Source organism: Sylvia atricapilla, chromosome 1, assembly GCF_009819655.1.
Source record: "Sylvia atricapilla isolate bSylAtr1 chromosome 1, bSylAtr1.pri, whole genome shotgun sequence".
NCBI lineage: Eukaryota > Metazoa > Chordata > Aves > Passeriformes > Sylviidae > Sylvia > Sylvia atricapilla.
The window spans coordinates 35,685,158-35,707,238 of NC_089140.1; the positions used below are offsets into that span (position 1 = coordinate 35,685,158).

Genomic DNA, 22,081 nt, shown 5'->3' on the forward strand with positions numbered 1-22,081 from the left:
TATTTCACTAACACATTTCTGACTAAGATAGTAATGGCTAGGCAAAGACTATCTCTAAACCTTCTGGAAATCTGAAGCTGAACATGCAGTCGTAGACAGCCTCATATACACAACCTTAACAAGAGAGGCATAGTTTTAGTTTATTGTCTGGAGAGACTGAGGTGTTCAAGTAGGAGAAAAAAGCAAACTAGGACCCACAGACTGTTCTGTTTTCTCAATTCTACTTGTTTGAAACTTCAGCTAGTATCTACCCAAAATGAAGGTTTGCTACTAAAGATTTATAATACCTGGAAATCTCACAGAGTAGTAAGTTTTTTACTGCTTTAACAAGTTATTATTTAGATTTGTCGCACCAGAAATTTAGGAAACTAAAGCAAAGTAAAAATTTATTTCACTGTTTCACAATACACACCTAAAATCTACATGATTTATATAAAAGTCACACACATATTCTTTGATTGACAGTTTGCATCACATAACAAAAGCTTATTGAAGTGCAGTATTTTCTCAGAAGTTTAAAATACAGATATTGCTAAGATTTGTGAAGTAAAAAAAATCTTGTATTGGCTGACTGTCCAATACAGATAACAATCTTACATTTTAAGTTACATACAGGAATTTTAAGATTCTCTTCATTACTTACCCAAAAATAGTAGTGATGCTTAAGACTGCAGGTACATAGACTGTCATCAATGACCATAATCACATTGATTATGTCATCTAAAGGCAACCAGGACTTACAGGGCTTCAGTTCAGTTACAGCTTCTCATCTTTTGCAATGATTTAAAAATTCAGTCTTACAACACATTTTCTTGGGCAAATAACTACTTCAATTTTTAAACTGCAGGCGTTCACTGGTCAATATGAGTCAAATGGTAGTTAATGAAAAACTGTGTGTAATATGCAAACTGTACCTTAAAGCTCAGAGAAAAATCCACATACAGCAAACATATAAACTCTCAAACATTCCAGATAGTTACCAGGAGAAGCACACAAACAGTAACACTGAAGTTTGTCAACTCTTACAACTCCAAACTTTAAACTACTCCAGCAACAACAACAGTATCAAAATAGGTAGAACACAAGCACAAACATAACTTTAAGTAACTCTGAGAAATATTACACTCTGTATTACTAACTGTAGTACCATCTAGTTAATTAATTTAGATACTTCGAAGTCTTTGTTGATCAAATGTTTTTGTGTACCGTCCTTCCTTTTCTCAAGTGGTATGTCTTACTCTCCTGGGATGGGATAGAAGAGAGGACAAGAAAAAAAATTCAGTTAATCAAAATAAGGAAACCAAAGTTTCATGAAAACTAGTTCACATATTTTTCCTTTTACAAAAAGGAAACAAGGTCTTCGAAATTACCAACCTGAAATTACACAACTTGGGATGTAATCAGAAATTGCAAATCTACAAAGACTGAACACATACGGAAAAAAAAATGACAACCAGCTACCAACCTGGACTACAATTAATTGGTTAAAGCAGAGCAAAAGCACAATAGCCACCATCCACACTAGCTACTTCACTGTACAGACTATAAAGGTTTAAACTCAACATCCTCTGTCCAAACTAGGGAGTAATCTGCTGCTTTCAGCCATGCCACCAAGATATGACTAGCCAGACTTATGCTCTAATTGTTCCTTGGTTGACTGTTCACCAATATTTATGCTGTCCTGATTAAACCCACTGAATCCAATTGCAGCACTTCTTTCCACCATTTAACAACTGAGAGCCAAACCCATACATCTCAGAGGATGTACAAGGAAGAGAAATTTCAAGTGGCATTCACAGATATGAACCCCTTCATCTTTATGGTATCCTGTAGGTGAACACATGGAAGGCCAGCTACATTTCAGGGATGTCATTTTGTTTTCACTACATACCTTTACATTGTTGTCTTGTGATACAAAGTCATTTGACAGCTGGTTCTCAGGATTAGACAGACAGGATAATACTGTTTGCATGCCCCTGTCCACAGACTTCTGAAATACAGTTATAGGTATATCAATATTGATTTTCTCAGTGAGGGCACATTACTAGCTAGCAATGCCAGCGTGTCACAGGGTTTACTTTGCAATCAGGATTCCTCAACTGTCTTGTGTGCCCTGAGGCATCTGTAATTTTTCTTTTCTCCCCCCATAACATTTTAATATTAGTAACTCATTATCCCACTTCAGTGCTACAGCATAACAATTCTAATCAGTGACATGCCAGTTCTCTTGTGGATTAGGCTGACAGCTGAGAAATGAAATTTCTGCTTTAAGAAACTGAATTCAGAGCCAACTGTTTGCTAAACTGGGGCCACCTTCCACAGAAGAGTGAGAAAGGGATAAAGTTACCAACTCGGATATCTGAAGCTTAAAATAAATCTACCTAAGATAGCAGGCACTGCTATCAAATCTGCTTTGGTAGTACCAGTAATTTTTCCTGGGATTTCCACAGATTAGGCCAAGTCTTGTCAGTAGAACACACACTTCATCCAGCCCTCAGCATTGCAAACAAGCACTAACAGTTTCAAGGAAATGTGAGACTTCTGAAGTTATACACAGAAATCAGATACATGGGACTTAACAACTGGCTGAAAGCAGCAACTATAACGTAGATTTCTAGGATACCTGTCTGAGGCCCTTGACAAAGCTAAATAACCCTCATGTGCAAATTTCTGGAATGGCAACTGTGATAAAGAACATATAAGTTTTAAGCAAGCACTTACCTTTTGCGGGATGTTAGGCAACTGTGTGGTCTCTGGAACAGCACATTCAATGTGTAAAAATCCTGGATCCTCAGCACCCTGATAGCTTACTGAACTATACACCTGTAGAATTTTTAAGTATTACAATGTTGCAGTAACACTGAGAAAACATGCACAGTTAAGGTGCACAAAGATATGACCCCCATCTATCTATAAACTGTGCCAACTTTATCTTCACAGTTTTGATAAGTTTCATGAGTGGGGGAAGTACTGTGTCACAACCTATTTTATTAAGACAGTTAAGAATGATACTTAGAGTTGCTTAATTGAGACAGTTTCAGAAGCTGTCTGCTCCTATAATCAAGCTTGTAACATTTAACAGTGAAATCTCTATGCAGACCTACTTGAAAAACAGTTTGACCTGCTACCATTGAATTATAAAGTGATCCACTATGGCTATATCACAGACAATGTCATTAAAAAAACTATTTAAAGGCAATCATGTAATCAATATTTTGATGACTTCTGATATTCAGGAAAATAACACCATTCAGAATAAAATTATATATTACAGCTTTTAAACAACTAATCAAAACTGCAGTAAATATAACTTAGGAACACAAAAAAGCCCAGAGGGCAAGTTTAAATTCTGACATAGGGGAAAAAATACTCTGTACTCGTTTGACATTCTCATGGAAAGGTTACTCGCATTAAGTCACAAAGCAAGGAATTTTTTTTAGAGGCCAGCAGCACCATCTACAGTCTGTAGCAGCCTGAGAAAATTTTTAAAACCTGTTGAAAGGAGCCAAACAATCCATCAGTATTTGCAAAGAACATGGAGGCTTTTTAAATTTTAAAAACAAACAAAAAAAAAATCCCAAAACCTGTACATCAGGTCAACTTATTTTTCCTTCAACTTTTCCTGAAAAACTAACACCATTTTGGTTAAAATTCAAGAGTTCTGTGACTAGAACATGTAGAATAACGTCAAAAAACAAGCAGATCTGTTCTCACAGGTAACTCAAAAAACCACCACATCAGTAGAAATTCTGAACTACATACTCTCCTCAGCAATTACATATTTTTGTAGACCAGATTACACAGATCCAGACAACAGATTTTTTTTAAGTATCAAGCTGTAAAGACAATGCGCTATATGCAAAGACCGTTTCAGAAGTCTAACTTTGTAGGCTTACCGGAGTTTGAGGTATCACATAATTTCTCTGCTCCCCAGCAAGCCACTGTGGTTGAGCCTTAAACAAAAATTGGACAAGAACCACCTTTTATTCATTCATATCCAACACAGACAAGTAACTGCTCTGTAGGAACCACTGTTTATAGCATTTCATGTCTGAATTTTTCACAAAACAGTTACTTAATACACAGTCTTAGGTCCAGCAAGACAGTTGAATAAAAGAAGGTATCGCCTCACTCCAAGTTAAAAAAAATTAAAACATTTCTAAATATTTGTGAAATAAGGGAAACCAAAGTACCTACATTGAAAACAAACCTCAAAAGCCTCTAGCTGCTTCCAGTTACTCCTAGTTTAGCATCAGTAACAGGACTTAGCCACACATTTCACTTGTGAGCTCAAATCCCACTATCAGCTAAACACCTTCTCTGACCTTTTTTATAGTCCAAGAGCACATCCTCTCCTATATACATTAATTGTTGTATTAACTGGTAATATTCTGATGCTAAGTACCTAACATCCCACACTACAGCACGTACAAATAAAAGCAAAGCTCCCTCTCACATGTCCTACAAACTCATGTACTTGTTTCTAATTTGAAAGTTGTTCTATTGGTCTATACTGAAGAAATAATGAAACTATAAAAAGAAAAGAGTATGGTAAGTAACTCAACAGTTTTCATCACTATTTTGTTTTTGCTTTAGTAGCTGTGAAGAACTGAAAGAAAATAAATTTCAGGGAATGAGAAGCACAGAAAAATCAGACTCCAGTTAATAGTTCATTCCAGTTTTGTCAGGTATCCAAGCAGCCTTTCTGCTTCTACTAAAACTTTACATACCTGATAGTTGTAAGCCGGTTGATATCCTATGGGAACTTGCTGCTTTACCAGAACAGCTGGTGATGAACTGTATGGATAGGGCTGCAAATAAAGGTTTTTTTTAAAAAAAAAAAAAACTCGAGTTTGAAGAAAGCTACAAGTATGATATTTGTAGAGGTATTAGCCAGGAGCACATTTTTAGAAGTTACACTGTTATTTCAATTCCTGTGCAGACTAGGCTCTCTATTTAAAAGCAACCCTTAGATTTCCCATGGGGCTTGCTTCAGCACTTCAGGCACTAATAATGTCTACAAAGTGAGATTCCAAGTGTCTTATACACCAAAAAAATCCCATATCTGCTTGTAACTGATCTTTTAAGTAATTTCAGAAGTGCAAGTCATGCTATAAACCTTAAGAAATAGATCTGAAACAGACTACTATGAAATAATGGAGTACAACAGTCCAAAGGATTAGACTCTAGGAAACAAAGGAAGCTAAGTACTCCAATTAAAATTATTTCCTAGTATTTCTTTCCTGTAAGTACTCTGACACTGTTTACCTGGAACCTTCTCAGATTAATCAGAGAATAGTTAAAGGTAAATTCTAACATTTAAGAGAATTAATCCTCTTAAATTAATAAACTTGCACAGAATCAGCAAGAATACTATTATCAAGCTCTCTGCCTTGCAAGAAAGTATTTCTCCAAGCTTGTTCTTCCTCTTTGCTTAAGACATACGAAACAGGATGAGTTTGTAGTCATTACTGCCCCATCACAGAGGCTAATGCAGAAAGAGAGCCTGATCTGTTTCACCAACAGCACAGGACTCATCCAGGCCAGAAGCACTGTACCCACAACCTCAGTAGGAATGCTCATCTGAAGTACCAGTACGGTGATGTACTGCAGGCAATACTGTGCTGGGCACAACTATTAACAGCAGATGTTGTAACACTGTGTTCTTGTAACACAACAGCAGTTTAAAACCAAGGATATGTTTAGCTAGGAGAAAAGCACCTGAGAACTTCTGATCCCACTCTTAGTTTACAAAAATACATTCTAAATTTTGTAGTTTATTCTGAAGCAGGACAGCAACATATTAAATATCTGGATACGTTTCATTTGTGAACTGCATCTATGACAGACAATAATAACTCAATCTTCCTTCCACCTTCAATAGTTCTCATTCTTAAAGGGTATCTCCTTCTTGTTTAACATCAAGGTTGCTGGCATTCCTTTGAAGTGGTCTGAAGTTGGGTGCTTCTTACTGGGGAAGGCAATATGAAAACGGGCAGGTAAGATCAGACTGGAATCTCAATACATACTCTGAAAGTTGTACATGCTTGCACCTTCAAAAAAATACTTAATTATGATTCAAAATCAGTGTCAGAAGCAGCCTTACCTGAACATAGGGGGTTACAGGGTTCATGACAGGTGGAGGCTGCACGTATGTCTCCATACTCTGACCGCCCCATACACTCTGGAACTGTGGTGGAGGAGGACCAAGAACTATTTGTCTGGGTTGGACACAGGAATCTAGTTTCAAAACAGACAAAGAATAGCATTAAGACATAACTACATGTATTTTATCAGGAATCTGAATTTAAGCTGGAAAAAAAAAACCCTAAGGGTTTTCACTCTTAAATGTAACTCTCAATATTAACTATGTTGTATTGTGCTACCAACTTCACTCTTATTAGAACATCACACAAGTGAGACCATAGAAGTCAGAACCAAAGTTTAACTGAAATATAAACATTGCATCAGATAAAAAGTATTTCCAAGGATAATGATGTATAATTAAGAAAAAAAAACACTTATAATATTTGCGATATTAACAAATTTATTAAAAGGTACTTACTTAGGTTTTGTTGTTTTCTGATGGCTGGCCCCAGTTTCAGCTTTTTACCATGGAAGTTGATCTGTGACTGAAAGACAGGTTATTCTCCGTAAGCTGGGAATCAGCAAGGTGAGAGGTTTGTGGGATTTTAAAGAGACCGGACTCTGCTTTCTACACCACAGTACATCAACTCTCATAAAGACTCAACAGCCTCAAGTCTCCTCTCTCAACACCATATTCCTTTTACCTCAGATTTCCTGAAGCACCCAACTCAGCTATCTGCCTGGGACCCTCCAAAATTATGTAGCACTTGCTGTAATAGCAACATGTACTGCTCGATTTTGCAACTATGTATCAGTGACCATCAGCCCCGCAGTTCTGTCCACAGAGGTTTAAGTATTCTTGCCTCAGTGAGAGTATGAATGGAGAGCGACCACAGCTTTCTAGACACATCAGGTTTCTAGTGAAAGACTTTTTGTTTAGCCCCATTAGCACTATTCTAGTACCAAGCATTAAAGTCAGTATTGTATGCAGAGAATCTGCCTAGATTCTCTCTCACATGCAACTCTATGGGAGTGCCTGCTTCAGAAGAAAATGCGTGGTTTTGCAATTTTCTCCCATTTCTACTAAAGGAAGTGCTTTGAACAAACAACAGGAACTGTATTGTCGCCTGTAAAAGAGGTAAACTTATAACAATAAAAAGAACTTGCTCATTCTAATTTCTGTCAGTATGAAAAGATGATTCAAGAGATATATGGGGGTGAAAAATGGTGCAATAACCTGAATAGTTTGACAGGTGGATATTTTTTGATTTTTTTACCTGGGGAAGGTGTCTTGGTTGACTCTGGGCATTTAATTAATTCTGGAATCCTATTGTGCCCAAAATCACACAACTACCTTTTCCACCTCAACAATGAGAACTCCTGAGAGACGGCCTCCCCCTCCAAACACAAGACACCTTTCCATTCTGAACTGCAAATAGATCTACGATGGACCAGAGTGCAGTTACAGATTTAAAGCAAAAGAAAAACACCATCAGGCTGAACAAGGCTACAGAGAATTTTAGCTACAGAGAGGCTCCATCATGTTTTATTTACAGAAAATGCTGGGGCCATTAAGTGCAGATATGGTCTGAAGTGATTTAGTGCAGTTAACTTCTGTTTATAATTTAAGCTCTACAACACCCACATTAATTTCTTCCTTCCATCCTCTCCAAAAGTCAACAAGTTTTGTAAGATTATTTTTATTTGAACATGCTTCTTCCTAACGTGGCAGACATTTTTACTGCCTGCAGACCTGAAGTGTGCACTGAAAATCCACCATATGCCTCTGGGCCTTCCAAGACCTCTGGTACACAAACTCACTTCAGTGAGTACTACGTTAATAAAGGAACACTGCAGGCTTCAGTTTTCAAGAAGCACACACAGAAAATCAACAATGTACATGGCTCAAATGTCAGTGCTACTCCACTGAAATTGTTACCTCAGAGCAAGCATTCCACACTGATGGAGAATAATAAATGTAATCCATAGTAAAAAGAAAAAGGAGTTCTCAGATGAAGTCTGCTGCTCAGTACAGCAGTCACTGTATTTTCTGTCATCATACCATCAAGTAACAGCAAGCTTTTAAAATCCTTTGGTGAGAATCAAGGATCTCCCACTGGAGGGGTTTCACTACCCTCCACTTTATTCAAACATGTTCTCTTCCCACTTATGAAGCTGGATGGCCAGTAAACACATCTGCACATCACACAACACTACATTTGTGCCTGGCACATCCATCTGGTTTTGTCTTTCTGATCTACTTCCCTATCTAAGAGCTTCAGAAGCAAATGAGAGGCTGTTCATCCTCCAGAGAGGTAGGAGTTTTCTGAGGCAAAGACTTCAAAGAGGCAAGTACTTCAATACATGTTATTTTCACAGTTACTGTATCCAATGTGGAGAGAAAGAGGGAAAATAAAAGCTTTGTCAGTGGTTTGTGACCTCTTCAAGTCTATCAGAACCAAGTAACTGATTTGGTTATAAGCACTGAAATTTAAAACTTCTCTGATATCAAACTCCCAAGATCAGAAGGGCTGTAACAGTTCCACCCCTTCATCTCCTGTGTTATCTACAGGAAAACTATATAATGACAAAGGAACAACTGCAGCACAATCTAGGAAGCTTGAAAAATACTTGCACTCCAGATAGTATCCAAATGCACAAATACTGCTAGAGAAATGTATTTTAACTACTGAGACATTAGTATAGGACTAATACTGTCTTCCAGGATACTGTTACTCCTATGCCCTAGGTAACCCAAAATGTTATTGTATTTCATCTATCTGTGCCTGAAATTGTTGCTGTCTCTTAAGACCCTGGAGCTAGAAAAAAGAAGCATGCTTTCAGGTTTTTTCCCCTCTCTTTTGTTCCTCTCTTGCATCTCAATGTAAATTCTGCAACTGCCTGTCTGCAGCCACCATGGGGGAGCCCTGCAGCAGTGAAGGCAGAGCTGCACCAGCCCAACTGCCTGGCCTTGCCTGGCTTTTGCTGCCAAGGAAGGCAAATCCTTCTGAGAGTTCCAGCCCTTGACCAAGTACCAGCTGCTGGAGAGTGCCAGCTGCATCCATCAATCAAGAGTTAAGAAGGGGGAGAGCTGTCACCATTTTCTCCTTATCTTTGGAACCACACACCATTTTGTCTTTGTTCCCTGGGAGTCCGGGAGATTTCAGCAACTTTGTAACTAGTCACTATTACTGTTACACTATTCCTTCTTGATTAGTATACTGTTATTTTTTCACTAGTGTGTTTCCACATTTATTTCTCCTTATTGGAGAAATAAATGTCCACACTTCTGCCATAAGCACAAGGGTTCTATGACAATCATCCACCACAAAAAGCAAGCAACCAAACACACTCCACGCTTTCAAGCACATAAATAAATGAGAGCTATCAGAAATAAAATTACATGAGATGTTTGACCATACCAGGTTAAAAACTTATTAGCTGAAAACCAATTTTGCTTCTTACTTAAGCAAATACAGTAAGATTTTACCACCAGTATGCATTTTAGAAAGTTTACTTTTTGGGCAGCCCTAGACTTTGTGTCCTAACGCACTCTACAGGGTATGTAACTTGGCTTCTGAAAACTTGTCTGTAGCCTTCATACATCAACTTCATCGAGTAATCTGGACAAAGAGCTTACCTCAACTATCTTTTGAACATCCACATTGTCCAGGAAAGACACAAATCCATACCTAAAAAAGAAGAACAGACTATTTAGTAATCAGTTTCATTTGATTGTTAGCCAAATTCTTTTGAACAAGACCAGCTAACAACATGCCAGGTACAACATATTGCACATCAAAATTATCAACTAGGACATTAGTTTATGATTCAGCCTAAAAATCTATTTACTACTAAATAGCAGTATCTACTATGGGGCCAGACGAAAGAAACTAAATGCCAGATTTTAGAGTAATATGAAACAGAAATAAAGGCTATTTTTCCATTTTAACTACTCAAAGTAAGTATTGCTCCTGGTATTTGCAACTCAAAAAGTTAAAAAAAGAAGGTAAGATCTGACCCGTCTTTAAATTTTGCATTTACTACAGAGGTCCAGATGAATGCAGGCATTATAGGAACAGTAACACCAGTGAGGGAAGCCAGTCTTGAAGAGGTTTTTCAATTTATTTCACTGCCTCCCCAGTTTATCTGGTCTATACAATTAAGATCATTTCAGAGCATGATAGTAACAACTGTGTCCAGTTAATGGAATTAGGTAAATAATCTTTAATACTCGTAAAATACACTAGCTAACTGCACAGCAGGGTTCACTTCGAGGACTAGCAAGGGATATGAGAAAATGAATTCTATTTCCAGCTCTTCCATTGCTACATATGCTGAAGAAAAAGATGTGACATTCTAGGATCTAAGCATAGGATATAAAAAAAATGAGCTGGAAGGAGCCTCAAGACGATATGATCTTCCTTCTCATAAGAAGGGATAACCTCAAAACTGGGATGGCTTCCCCAGAACTCAGAGTAAGGTCCTTCATCTTCTTATTTAAAGGTTTCACCACAGTAATCCAGAACTTTTCTATATATTCAAAGGGAATTTCCCTTGTTTCAATAGTCTTCACATACTTGGTCTCACTCTTCACCCAAACAAGTTTGGGCTGTTTTACTCTAGAACTTATTCCCAAGTGTCAGGAGAGGGCAGACCCACTGCCATGAACCATCTTAATGCTCTTAAACATCTGAGGACAGTTCAGGAAGATTAACTCCTCTATCCAGCAGAAGAGTCCTACAAAAGAATTGGCTGTGCAAGCATCACACAAGTTAAGCTTTGTTTTCAATGGTTAAGTGACAGTGAGCTTTAATTCCCTGAACAGAGAGACTGAAGTCAGAAAATTCATGCTATTCTTTGTAAGATTATACAGACTTAGTTACAGGCAGCATACATTCACTGGTTTCAGTGTTAACTCGCCACAACAGAAAGCTGCAGCTAGTATTAAATGCATCAAGTGTGTCGCTAAGTGTCTGCTCATATCACCTATTACAGAATACTGTCTACAGAAGCAGTAAAGCAACTACTCATATTCCACCCACCCCTTCGAGACGCCAGTTCTGTCTGTGATGACCTTCACCTCCTTCACAGTACCATACTGCTCAAAGACACTCCGAATTTCCGCTTCATTCATCTAAAAGAAAACAAGGTCTTAAACATCTTCAAACACATTCAACTACTTAGAACTGATTTAAAGCAGACAGTACCATTTTTAAACCCATTTTTCCACTATCATAAGAACTATAGGTTAGTTTTGAAAGACATGTTCCAGAATCCTCCCATGACATTTCAATACCTTCAAGACTGGCAAATGAACATACACAAAATGAAAGAGCCCACCACCACAAACAAGTTAAAAATCCACACCAAAACAGAAGCAAAATTTCATTTTCCACTGATGTATCCTACACCCATTTTAAACAATTACAAGTGTATATATACCCTTATGTCAATTCCACCAACGAAGACTGTGTTTGGCATGATTTTTCCTTCTGGTAAAACATAGCCCTGACTGACTGTTGCTGAATACGCGCTGCCCTCCGTGGCACTTGAACACTGGGTCTCCACATGTGCTGCCTACAAAATTCAAACAGAAATATTATTTTAGTCAACGAGATTACACTTTAAGACACTAGAACGCCTGCACCTTCTTATAGATACAGCGGAACAAGGAATTTCAATAGCACAAATGGACCTTTCACTGGGGGAAAAAACTGAAGTAATTATGCCAAGAAGTTTTAAAAATTTAAATCTAGACTTAGTCTAGAGTACTTTAAGTAGCCCTGCCAGACTCTATCAAGCTTTGCGACCAATGTTGCTACTACCAGGATTTGCCCTCATCTCTCTTAGAGCTGCACCCCCTCTTGCACAAGAAATCCTAACACTTGTCAGTTCAAATTATACAAAAATCTGGCTCTACAAAATCTGGCAGGAAGATTAACATGAAGTGCCCAGTTTTTCACCTACCTGGTATTCTGCTTTTGTTCTCTGTTGTTTTTGTATTCTGCAAACCCAGCTAAAGTGCATTTGAACTGAAATCTGAGATGGCAACTCCACAGCACCCTCAAGCTGACCTAACTGTTGCTTCTACTTCTTTCTTTCTGGATGTTTCAGGGAACCAAGCTAGAAATGGTATTCACTTTGTTGTGCAAGTACTCTGGCCTAAAACAGGAAGCAGCTCTCAGCAGAGGCGCCCAGCAAGCACCAGAACAGCACAAGGAAGATGGTAACTAACCACAGATACTGCTGGTACATCTGTCACACATGGCCTTGGCTGCCATGGAAGTGCAGTGCTCGTGTCTCACACTAATGATGCAAAATTTTCAAATAATATTAACTTATTTAACACTCTCACACATTAGGTACCTGAAAGAGAGAATAAACAGGCTGCTTAGGCATTCTGGGAAGCTGGGCAACATCAAAAATGGGATTTACTAACACACGTATTTCATAGAACTTAAAATGGACATGACAAAAGTGCAGTGGTAAAAGTCTGAGAACGAGAGAAAAAAAAATTAAAAAAAAAATTATAAAAAGGAAAACTGAAGTGAGCCACCTCTTCAAAATTACTCTAAGAGAAGTCTAATTTGTCTTAACTCATGAAGTAGCTTTGAAATCAAATTTCCAGATCTCACAAATATTTGAGCTTATTCCGTTTTTCAGCTTATCAGAATTAACAGGTGGTTTTTTTCGTCTCTCATCAAAAGACTAATTTTATCTGTTTGCTCTCTAATATTCTTGCAAGCATGAAGTTTAAATTGATGGGGGGAAACTGGTATAAGGTCCTCCCTACGGTAGTCGGAAGACTAGTTATAGACTTGGGGCAAAAGAAAAGGTGAAAAAAGACGATCGTTGAGCCAGGTGGAGCAAACAGCTACCTACCCACCCAAGTGTCTTACAAACATCACTCATCTTCATGCTCATCCAGGAGAGGAAAAAACCGTCACTTTTATTTTTGGCCACACAAGCCCGCGATTTCTCGGGCCTCTCTCCGGCCTCAAGACGTTCTTTGTTTAAAGTAAGCATTAGCTGGGGTTTTTTTGTTTCTTTTAACGGAGACATTTAAAGCCCGCTGCGGGACCGTGAGCGCGGTCTCCATGACAGCGCCGGCGCCCGAGGGAGCACGGGGCCGGCGCCGCAGCCTCCCCGCCGGGCGCTAAGCGGAGCTCTCAGCCCAGCGCGGCACGCTAGGCACTTACGAGGCACAACTTTTGCTGTACAAAAAAACCCCAATCACATAAAAACACCAAAAAAAGCCGAAACCCCCACCACCTTACTCGTAGAGTGTTTGAAAGGTTAGTGCTACAGTCGCAAACCACATTTCTCAAACAGAAAGAGCAAACAGCGAGCAGCATGTTGATGCGAGCCGAGGAGCCCGCAGCTCCTGCTGCCCACAGCACTCCGGGGAACGCCAGGCCTTTGTTCTGCCGGGTGAGGGAACCGCGCCGGGCCCCGAACCTCGTGGCGCCGCCGCCAGCGGCCGCCATTTTGCGCCCTCACACCTCCCGTGGCCAGCGCCCACAGGGCGTGGGCGGCAAGGTTTTGCGCTCAGGGCAATGGAAGCTGCGCGCAAACCCCCGACAAAGGTTCCTGCCGGACCCAACGCGAAGCGGGTACACCGCCAGAGCCTGCCGAAGGCCATGCGGCACGGCGCCATGTTCGCGCCGTCATAAAATGGCCGCTCATGGGCGTGAAGAGTCTTCCGTCGCCAAGCCTTCCCCAGACCGTAACGCCGACGGCTACGATTCACACGTTCCCCTGCACAAGCCCTCGGTTTTTCAGTTCACTCCCTCATTAACCTTATCCGCTCACCCCGTAAGGTTTTAAAACCTCCAAGACAGTTAAAATGCTAGCAGCCCTCAGGGGTTTAATCCCCTCACCGCGTTACGAGGCGACACACCTCCGGCTGTGGGCATTCCCGTTTTTCGCCCCAAGACCACAAAGAAGTTACTAGTCTGCTCTCCGCTCCGCTGCCCGCTGGGGCTCCCACCAAGACACTACATCAGGCAGCAGAAGCCCGCTCGACGGCTCGGCTTTCAAATACCTTCCATCGCCCCACTTCCCACAGCCCCAGCATGGCTCCCCTTCCGCCTTCACTCACCATCACTCGCTGGAGCTGAAGCTGCGGTCACACAAGTAAAAAGTAAGGAGCTAAAAACAAAACTAAGACAAACTTTTTTCGGAGAAAACCAAGTGCAGACAGCCGGCTTTCTCTCACGCTGAAGTTTCCGACGTCGGTAGAATCCAGCCCCCGATAGTCCCGTTCTCCTTAAATAGCCCCATTTGGGGGGGGGGGGGGGGTGGCACGGAAGAGGCCACACCTTCTCTTTTCTTCGCACTCATCGGCCGCCGCCCTACTTTGTGGCGCTTGATGTCTGAGTTTTAGAAGACAAAGGAGGAGGAAGAATACTGTGGCTTTTCTTTTATGGCGCGGGAGGGGAATGGGTCTAGAATTAGGTTGGACCTATAATTTGTGACCTTGTTGTGCAGGAAGTTGCTGTTGAGTGCGAGTGGTAGCAGCAGCTCCTGCCATTTTGACAAGAGCTTGTGGAAGTTTTGAGAATGGTGTGTTGTTGGAGAGGCTTTCACTCACTTTGAAGAAAAAGCTGTAGCTCTCTTACCAATATTGTCACGAACCAACACTATATAGCTGTGTTAGAGTAATCTGTCTGTATCCCATGACCATCTGTGCTGAATACCAACTTCTCTGTCTGATCACCAGTGGCCTAAAGCCTTTCTAGAAGGAAACCTCTCTAGAATCCCTTCTGGTTCTACAGTAATAAGATGGAATTTGGAAATTAGTTTTAAATAGCTGTTTGCTACTGGTATCAAATGTTTAGAACAGATACTGATATTAGAAAGTTCCAGGAAAAGGGGAATCTTATGGACATCTCGACAAAATTAACCCAACGTCTGACTGGGCTAGGCTAGTAAAATGTTTGATTTTTTTTTAAAGCGAAGTAAACCTTGTTAAGGATGAAAAATGAAAGTGGAAAGCAAAACTGATGAAGTGGAGTGTATTTCACATGTAAGGTGGTTTTTCCTTTTAAAATTTATGTCTTTTTATGATTAGATTTTTTTAATAAGTTTACCAAGTGTTCACCTTTTCTAGATGTTATATTAATAATCCAAAGTAGACTGCTGAACTGGATTTACATGGGACCCATAGCTGGTTTACGTAATAGCAATAACAAAGCCCTGATCACAATATATGTATTTATCTTACCTATAGAAAAAAATTTGTTAAATCTGTTGGGGTTGCAGTATTATCTAAAGGTAAGCATATGTCTGGGCTTTCATGCAGCTAAGCCCATTTACTTAAATGAAAGGCATACTCTACAATACTTTATCGGATCTTCAAATATGTTTATTTGAAATAGCTGAGACTTTGAAAATGAGCCCCAACAATGAGGGGAAAATAATACTGTCCTAGGGTGACTGTATGATGCTCGTAGCCCCAGTTGTCTGTTCTGTTTATTAAGTTAAGCTGGATATTAAGTTCTGCACCTTTAAGGCTGCTTAAGGTTAAGACAAAGGGAGAGAGAAGAAGCGCGGGGTTTGTTCGCAGGAACTGCACTTGCTCCCCCGCATTCCTTCTCACAGATTGTGTTGTCTGCAGCACGGACAGCAGGGGAGAGCTCTCCTTGGATTTTAGTCTTTTTTTTTTCAGCTAGCTGAGGCAGAGAAGTTCCCCAGAGTGTGGCTTTTCTTTTTCCTAGCACTCATCATCCCTGCTCTGGACTGAAAGCCCAGAAAAACACCTGGAGCTCACACCTGTGGCCCACCCAAGCCCAGGACTTGGCATTTTCCAGGACAGGAGGGATTGATGAGAGACTGGGTGAGCCGAGCTAAACCTCACAACAAGGACTTTCTGAATCTGACACCTCTTCACAACAGTGACAGGTTTTATTGCTTAATATTATTAATTTTTTTATGCTTTTGAATACTTTGCTTGTTAATTAAACAGGTTTTTTTTTCCATTTTTCTCCGAGGAAATCTTTTCCCAAACCAGTTAGGAAAAGGGACACTTGAATCTGCTTTCTAGAGGGACCCCTTTGAAAGTTTCCTCCCAAATTTGCCCTAAACCAGGACAAATACATAGTAATTACTTTAATATAATGGATTCATATTTGATCTTAAGGGTGGCAACAAGTGAGGCTGTTCTGAGCTCTTTGTACTGGATTGGGTCAGGTTTGTGTCCTGTTTTCCTTAACTAGGTATTAGATTCTAAAATTGGAGATCTGTTGCTTAAAACAAAGGAGAAAGTAATTTATCTTCTGCTGCCAATACACAAATCTCAAAAGGAGTATAGGAAATGGAGTAGGAGATTATTGTCTTGACTTGTTTTATCAATATTACTATTAGGATGGTTTTTGCTCAATAGATTTATTTGTTAAATGCACTTAGTAGCAGATGAAGAAACAAATTTTATATTCTGCTACCCCATGTAGTACTTACCAGTTTAATACACTGATTTTTTTTTCTTTTTTCATTTTTCCTCTGTAATTAGGATATTGGTTAATCAATTAATTTAGTAAATCAAAGTAATTCAGAGAGAGCCTCTGGCTTGGGATCTGATAGGTTGCAGTAGATGAGAATGCTACACAAAATGTGATGAAGAATTACCAATCTGATTACAGATAGTAGAGGTTGCATCTTGAAATTTAATACTCATAAGTACAGGACTACATGTTTTAAAAGCCAGGTTAGATTTAGTTTTCCTAGAAATAGAACTAAAAGTGGATGGCAAGATTATCATATAGAATTTAAATTTTTGTAGCATTTCTCATAACTCTTCTGCAGTTTGGGGATCTTTTCTTGTAAATAATGTGGACTCTTTCTGTAGAGTTAAAGCAGCTAACTACTCTTAGGAGATACATAAACATGAAAAGGAGAATATAAAAGAGATATTCAAGCTATTAGATTAGGAACAAGAGAAGAAGCTCACAATTTTTAGACAACAAGCTTGCCTGAAAAAAAGATGCTGGGTAACCAGAGAGGATTTGACTGTCTGTTTTCTGATTTTCCTATTTCCTACAGAAGAGAGAAGGCCACATACATTTCAAAGCAGGCTTTAAAGCCCTAAAGGAGTCATTCTATGTCTGGTTAAACTTTGGATGTTTCTTTTGCTGCTGTTTGCATCAGGGTACCTATTTAAGAGGATATATCATAATGTTCTGATGAACATCTGCTTTTTAAAAAGAATCCACACTGTTATAATTTATACATTTATATTTATAAATTTATGTTTATCTTTATGTTATAAAACCACGAGAGTTTCCATCAGCAAATCACAATCTATATTCTCACTAGTATGGTAAAATCCTTCAAAATGTAGTGAATCATTTGCTGAATTATTTTCCTTATATTTTTCCCCCCTGACTCTAAGAAGTAATGGAACACAATTACTTCTATTAAAAAAACCACAATGAATTTCAGTATGTCTAACAGTCCAACAAAATTACTTTTTTTCCCCCTCTTGATTTGGATAAAAAGCAGAATATTATTTTCAGCATTCATTTGGAATTTGGGGGCTTTTTTTCCTAGAAACTACATTATTTTGGAACACTTTAATTAGCCTAACTCATACAATAACTAAGTGAAAACTTAAGGGCTAAACCATACATAACTTGAATTATCTATAATCTAAGTCAGGACATTGTTGAAATCATTTTATGAGGTTGTCAAGGTTATGTTTAAGACTACCAATAATTGTGTTTAGCCTCGAGGCATTTAAATTCTGACAAGTTCTTTAAATTTTCACCTGGATAACTTTAGCCACTGTAGGAAAGCTGGTTCCACACTCCAGTGTGTACTATGGCATGACTGAAAAATTTCAGTGTATTGCACAAGTATATAATATTCTTCATCCAAACATTTTACAAGAAAGACTTATGCACAAGTACATAGGAACATGTAAAGACAGTTGTGCATGATTCAGATCAAAAGTATTTCCAGTTCAATATCTTCCTTCAGAGTAGTCAGGAGTGCCTAGAGAAAGGATGTGAAGACGGGGGAAGTGTACGGTGATTTTTCTTACTTTTAATTTCTCCTTGTGCTTGCCAACCTCCAAAGCATTTCCTGAGCCCCTTTCATGACTGTATTTAATAAGACTCAGTGATTTTTCCTGTAAGGTTCTCTGGTCCCTTTAGAGCATTTAACACAGAGCCGCAGAGCAAATAGGCAGTGTATGGAAAAAATACCTGGTTGCTTAAGCTTTTTTCCTTATATTTAGAGCCATCTCATTCATTCGACACTAAGTAAGACAGAATAAAAGTAAAATATGTTTTTGAACAACATCTCCTTGCTATCCTATGCTTCCAGGCCTGCTCTGAATTACAACAAATTGTATGCATCTCTGGTTTCTAGAAAGAATTTTTTCACTGTATTTGGAGTTTGATTATCTGTCTGCTTTACAATTAATTTATTAGCAGGTACTTCTACCTTTTCTCTAAACTTAAAAACCCTGATAAATTTTTTTTCCTCAGAATGCTAGTAGTTCAAATTACTTGCAATGACAGGAGCCATGTCATTCCTTCGAGGTATTTCACCTGAAGTGTCTTGTGTTGAAAGAATAGAATGTAGGAGCCAGAACAAATAGAGCAAATACTGTGATATTTGCCACTTCCTTGCAGAGCATCATCCTTCCATCTGCTAGAGAAGAAAAATGAGGAAAAGCAGGACCCTTTATTGCTTTTCTGTATACTCTGGTGTGGGCTGCCAGCCTTTACAGAAACATGGCTTGGACAAACCTCTCAGCTCTCTGCTTTGGCCCTGATTTAGCCCATCTTTCACTCAGTTATTTCCTTCTGAAAGTCTTGAGTGTGCTTCTGAGCCTAATGTGTTCCCTAGAGTACACTACATATAGCTCTTTCTGGAGAACCATCTCCCTGCAATTCAGTACTATTGAGAACTAAAATATTTATGCTCTTAAGTCTCTGAGTCCAAAGGTACTTTTTTGCTTACACCACTTGCACCCATTCTTTATTATCTAAATTTCACCAAGATGTCAGCAAAGCAACAACTTTCACAGTCTCCCTTTTATGTCTGGTTAAATAAATCCCAATTAATTGTTTTTTCTAATTTTCTATTTTTATAAAAATTATTCTCTTAAAAGGATAGAACTGAGAGAGGGATAAAGGTATTTTAAAACCTTCTCTTATTCAAAATCCTAAATCAAAATTGTATTTACAGATTATGTTATAAATGATCTGAGCTTTTAAAGATTATTTTAGACCACAGATAAAAAAATCACATAGGCAGCAGTTAACATGATTGAAATAGTGGCCTTCATTCCTATATACAGACTCCTTACACTGCTGTTTAAAGCTAGGAAACCCTAAAAAGAAAACGTGCAGCCTGCAGATGCCTGCTTGTTTTTTGAACCTTGGACAAATCTTTGTCATTTTTAGACTGTTTTCATACGTGGCTAAAAGTTACATGTTTCTTCTCTTTCTTGTTGTTTCTTGATCCATCCTATGTACTGACACCATGAAGAAGGAAAATCAGAGTGGATCTTTGCCATTTTTGTTTCTCTTGGAACTATGTCCGGATACAAGTACCCAGCCCTCAGATGCTGATTGCCGTATTTGCATCTCACTACGGCGGGTGAAAACGCAGACAGAGTTTGGAAGCCAAGTAGCTGACCCATATTTAAGAGAAAAGACCTTAAAGTACTGGCGGGAATTTCTGCTGTCCCAGCTTCCTAGGGGACACAACTCCCTTTCTTATGGAACAGGGATTCAGGCTTCTCTCCTACTTACGAGGATGTCTCACCAGTCCTGTAAGAAATTTCCTTCAACCTTTCCTTAGTTGCTGAACATCAATGTTTAGATTGAGGCTGCCTCAGTTTATTCATGGATGCCGTGAGGCTCACTATTTCCTGACTAGAGTTAGAAGAGGACAATGAACTATAGTCATCACTTGATGCGATCAGTAGCAGGATGAAATATATACAATAAAACATTTCTGGCTGTGTTTTCCTTTCTTAAAGACAAAGAGTTTAACACTTAAGAGCAGGGATAACTCGTTGGTTATTGGAAACTTAGCAGCAGCGAGTGAGCCATTAGACCATTAACTAAAGATATTTTGTTGAAGAAATAACTGGAAGGCCGAGGATTATTTGCTGTGACTATTATGCACAAACTGCTCTTGTACTGGCCGTGTCATTGAAGGCTAATGATTTAAACACAGTTCATGTCTACATGACAAATGGTAGAAGGTGCAATAGGCAGTGTTCCACTATGGGAGAAAATAATTCTTGTTTAGTATAACTGCATTTGCAGTAGAAATCCCTGCTAGGATGTATCTATGGGGGAAAAAAATTGCCTTCAGTCTGTATCGCAAAAATATGCCAAACATTGTTGCTTTGTAAGTAGATCCTACAAAATATTTTGCAACCTTCATATTTAATTCTCTTTTCTAATGAAGCTAGAATCCTACAGGAAAGACAATAGCTTCCTAAACATACTTTTCTCAACAGTTCTGGTGGTATAGGATTTTTTTTCTGTTTCAGTGTTTGTACTCACTAAGCCAGAAGTCATTAACTCCCTGCTAAGTGCACTTGATTTGAGAGTAATGCAATTTTCCAAATACTTCTCAATCTTCTCTCTACCAGGTGAAAATAATGTATTTAAATAATGTAAGAAATACATAGGGTATTGACTCTATAAAGGTTATTATTGTGAGGTATTTCTCACAAAGGGAATGTATAAGGGGTTATAAAAATATAACTGAAATTCCTTCCTTTTTTATCCCCCACAGGATCACAGTATCATTTTGTGGTTGGTCATTTGAAAAGGCAGCCAAAAATACTTCTCAAGCATTCGAAAATGTTTGAATCAAAGGAAACAAAGAGGAGGAACGGTAAACACTGAGAGTGGGCTATGTACAAACCTTACGAACAAATGTATAGTCAGTCTAGACAGATGTTAGGCAAAAATATGAGGTGATGATACTACTGTGTTGTCTGCAATACTAGTCTTATGGCCTGAGCTCTCTGAAGCCTTCCTGGAAAACTTTCATTTTCTTGCTTTCTCCTTCCTGAGGACTTAATTCTATCCTTTATGTCAAGACAGACAGTGTGTCTGTATGTATGTATGCATATATTGACTAACAGTCATGTGGGGCTGCTGCTATGGCATCAAGTTCCTTTCCTGCATCAGACAGAGGAAAAGAGAGGTTCTGTCTCTATTTTCTGATGAGTCTGTGTCTCCTCTTCTGATGTGTCTTTGCCATGCAACTATTGTGGACTGTGAAACAGTTCTGCATTGGGCAGTTGAAGAAACGGGGTCCCCATGGTTTGCATCATGAAGCTGATTTTATTCAACACTCTGCTGGTTTTTATAACTTTCAAGCATAACCATAGCTATGTCTCTTTGTAACATTGCTTAACTATGGGCTAGTACAGACATATACAGGCCTGTACTGTCTTGCATACATACATACACCATGATCTTTTCCTCCTTCAAGGACTTGCCTCGACTTACCAGGCCTCATAGCCCTCTAGCACATCTACTTCTGTAATGAGTTCAGCAGTACTTTGAGTCCTGCTTCTAAGCTGTATTCCTACAGTTCTGATCCTCAAGGAGGAATCAAATCGTTTATGAAGAGAGAGGAGGGAGACATTTGCAAGGCCTGAAATCTAAAAGCCATTCTTCAAACTTATGGCTTGTGTGTCTTCACACAAGTATGTATTTTCTTTTTTTTCTGTATCTATTTTAAAAAGTAAAAGTATTAATATTTTTGATCAGATTCTTAAGTTAAGATGAGCTTAAAAGGAGATCTCTACAGATAGACCTTTAAATTTAGGAATTGAAGCCTACTGATTGGGGTGTTCTTCATCCCATTTGGTCACAAGTAAATAAAATAGTGTAGGAATGATTCTGATTTATGGCATTTATGAGTGACTCATTCCTGAACAAACCAGTTTGTTTTAACCAAAATGGAATGAGGGACTTCTGTATTAAGAATGGCCCATATGTAATTAATC

At 38.9% G+C, this 22,081-nt stretch overlaps 1 protein-coding gene across 1 annotated transcript; it reads right to left on the minus strand.

Moving 5' to 3' along the window:
* Positions 1-1,146: 1,146 nt before the first annotated feature.
* On the minus strand, positions 1,147-12,608 carry DAZL (deleted in azoospermia like). The gene is made up of 11 exons (XM_066326341.1): positions 12,058-12,608; positions 11,533-11,667; positions 11,133-11,224; positions 9,728-9,779; positions 6,566-6,632; positions 6,107-6,240; positions 4,731-4,811; positions 3,897-3,953; positions 2,722-2,823; positions 1,892-1,990; positions 1,147-1,242 (listed from the first exon to the last, which is right to left on the minus strand). The coding sequence occupies exons 1-11, from the start codon at positions 12,115-12,117 to the stop codon at positions 1,189-1,191; spliced, it is 933 nt and encodes a 310-aa protein (XP_066182438.1). The 5' UTR covers positions 12,118-12,608; the 3' UTR covers positions 1,147-1,188.
* Positions 12,609-22,081: the final 9,473 nt, after the last annotated feature.

What these genes read in the sequence shown, in the direction of transcription:
- DAZL (XM_066326341.1), bottom strand. Translation starts at nt 12,117, where the DNA reads ATGCACTTTAGCTGGGTTTGCAGAATACAAAAACAACAGAGAACAAAA. An exon ending in TGCCTAACATCCCGCAAAAG is followed by an intron (nt 1,991 to 2,721) that starts GTAAGTGCTTGC and finishes ACTGTATTTCAG; the next exon opens with AAGTCTGTGGACAGGGGCAT. An exon ending in CACAAGACAACAATGTAAAG is followed by an intron (nt 1,243 to 1,891) that starts GTATGTAGTGAA and finishes ATCCCATCCCAG; the next exon opens with GAGAGTAAGACATACCACTT.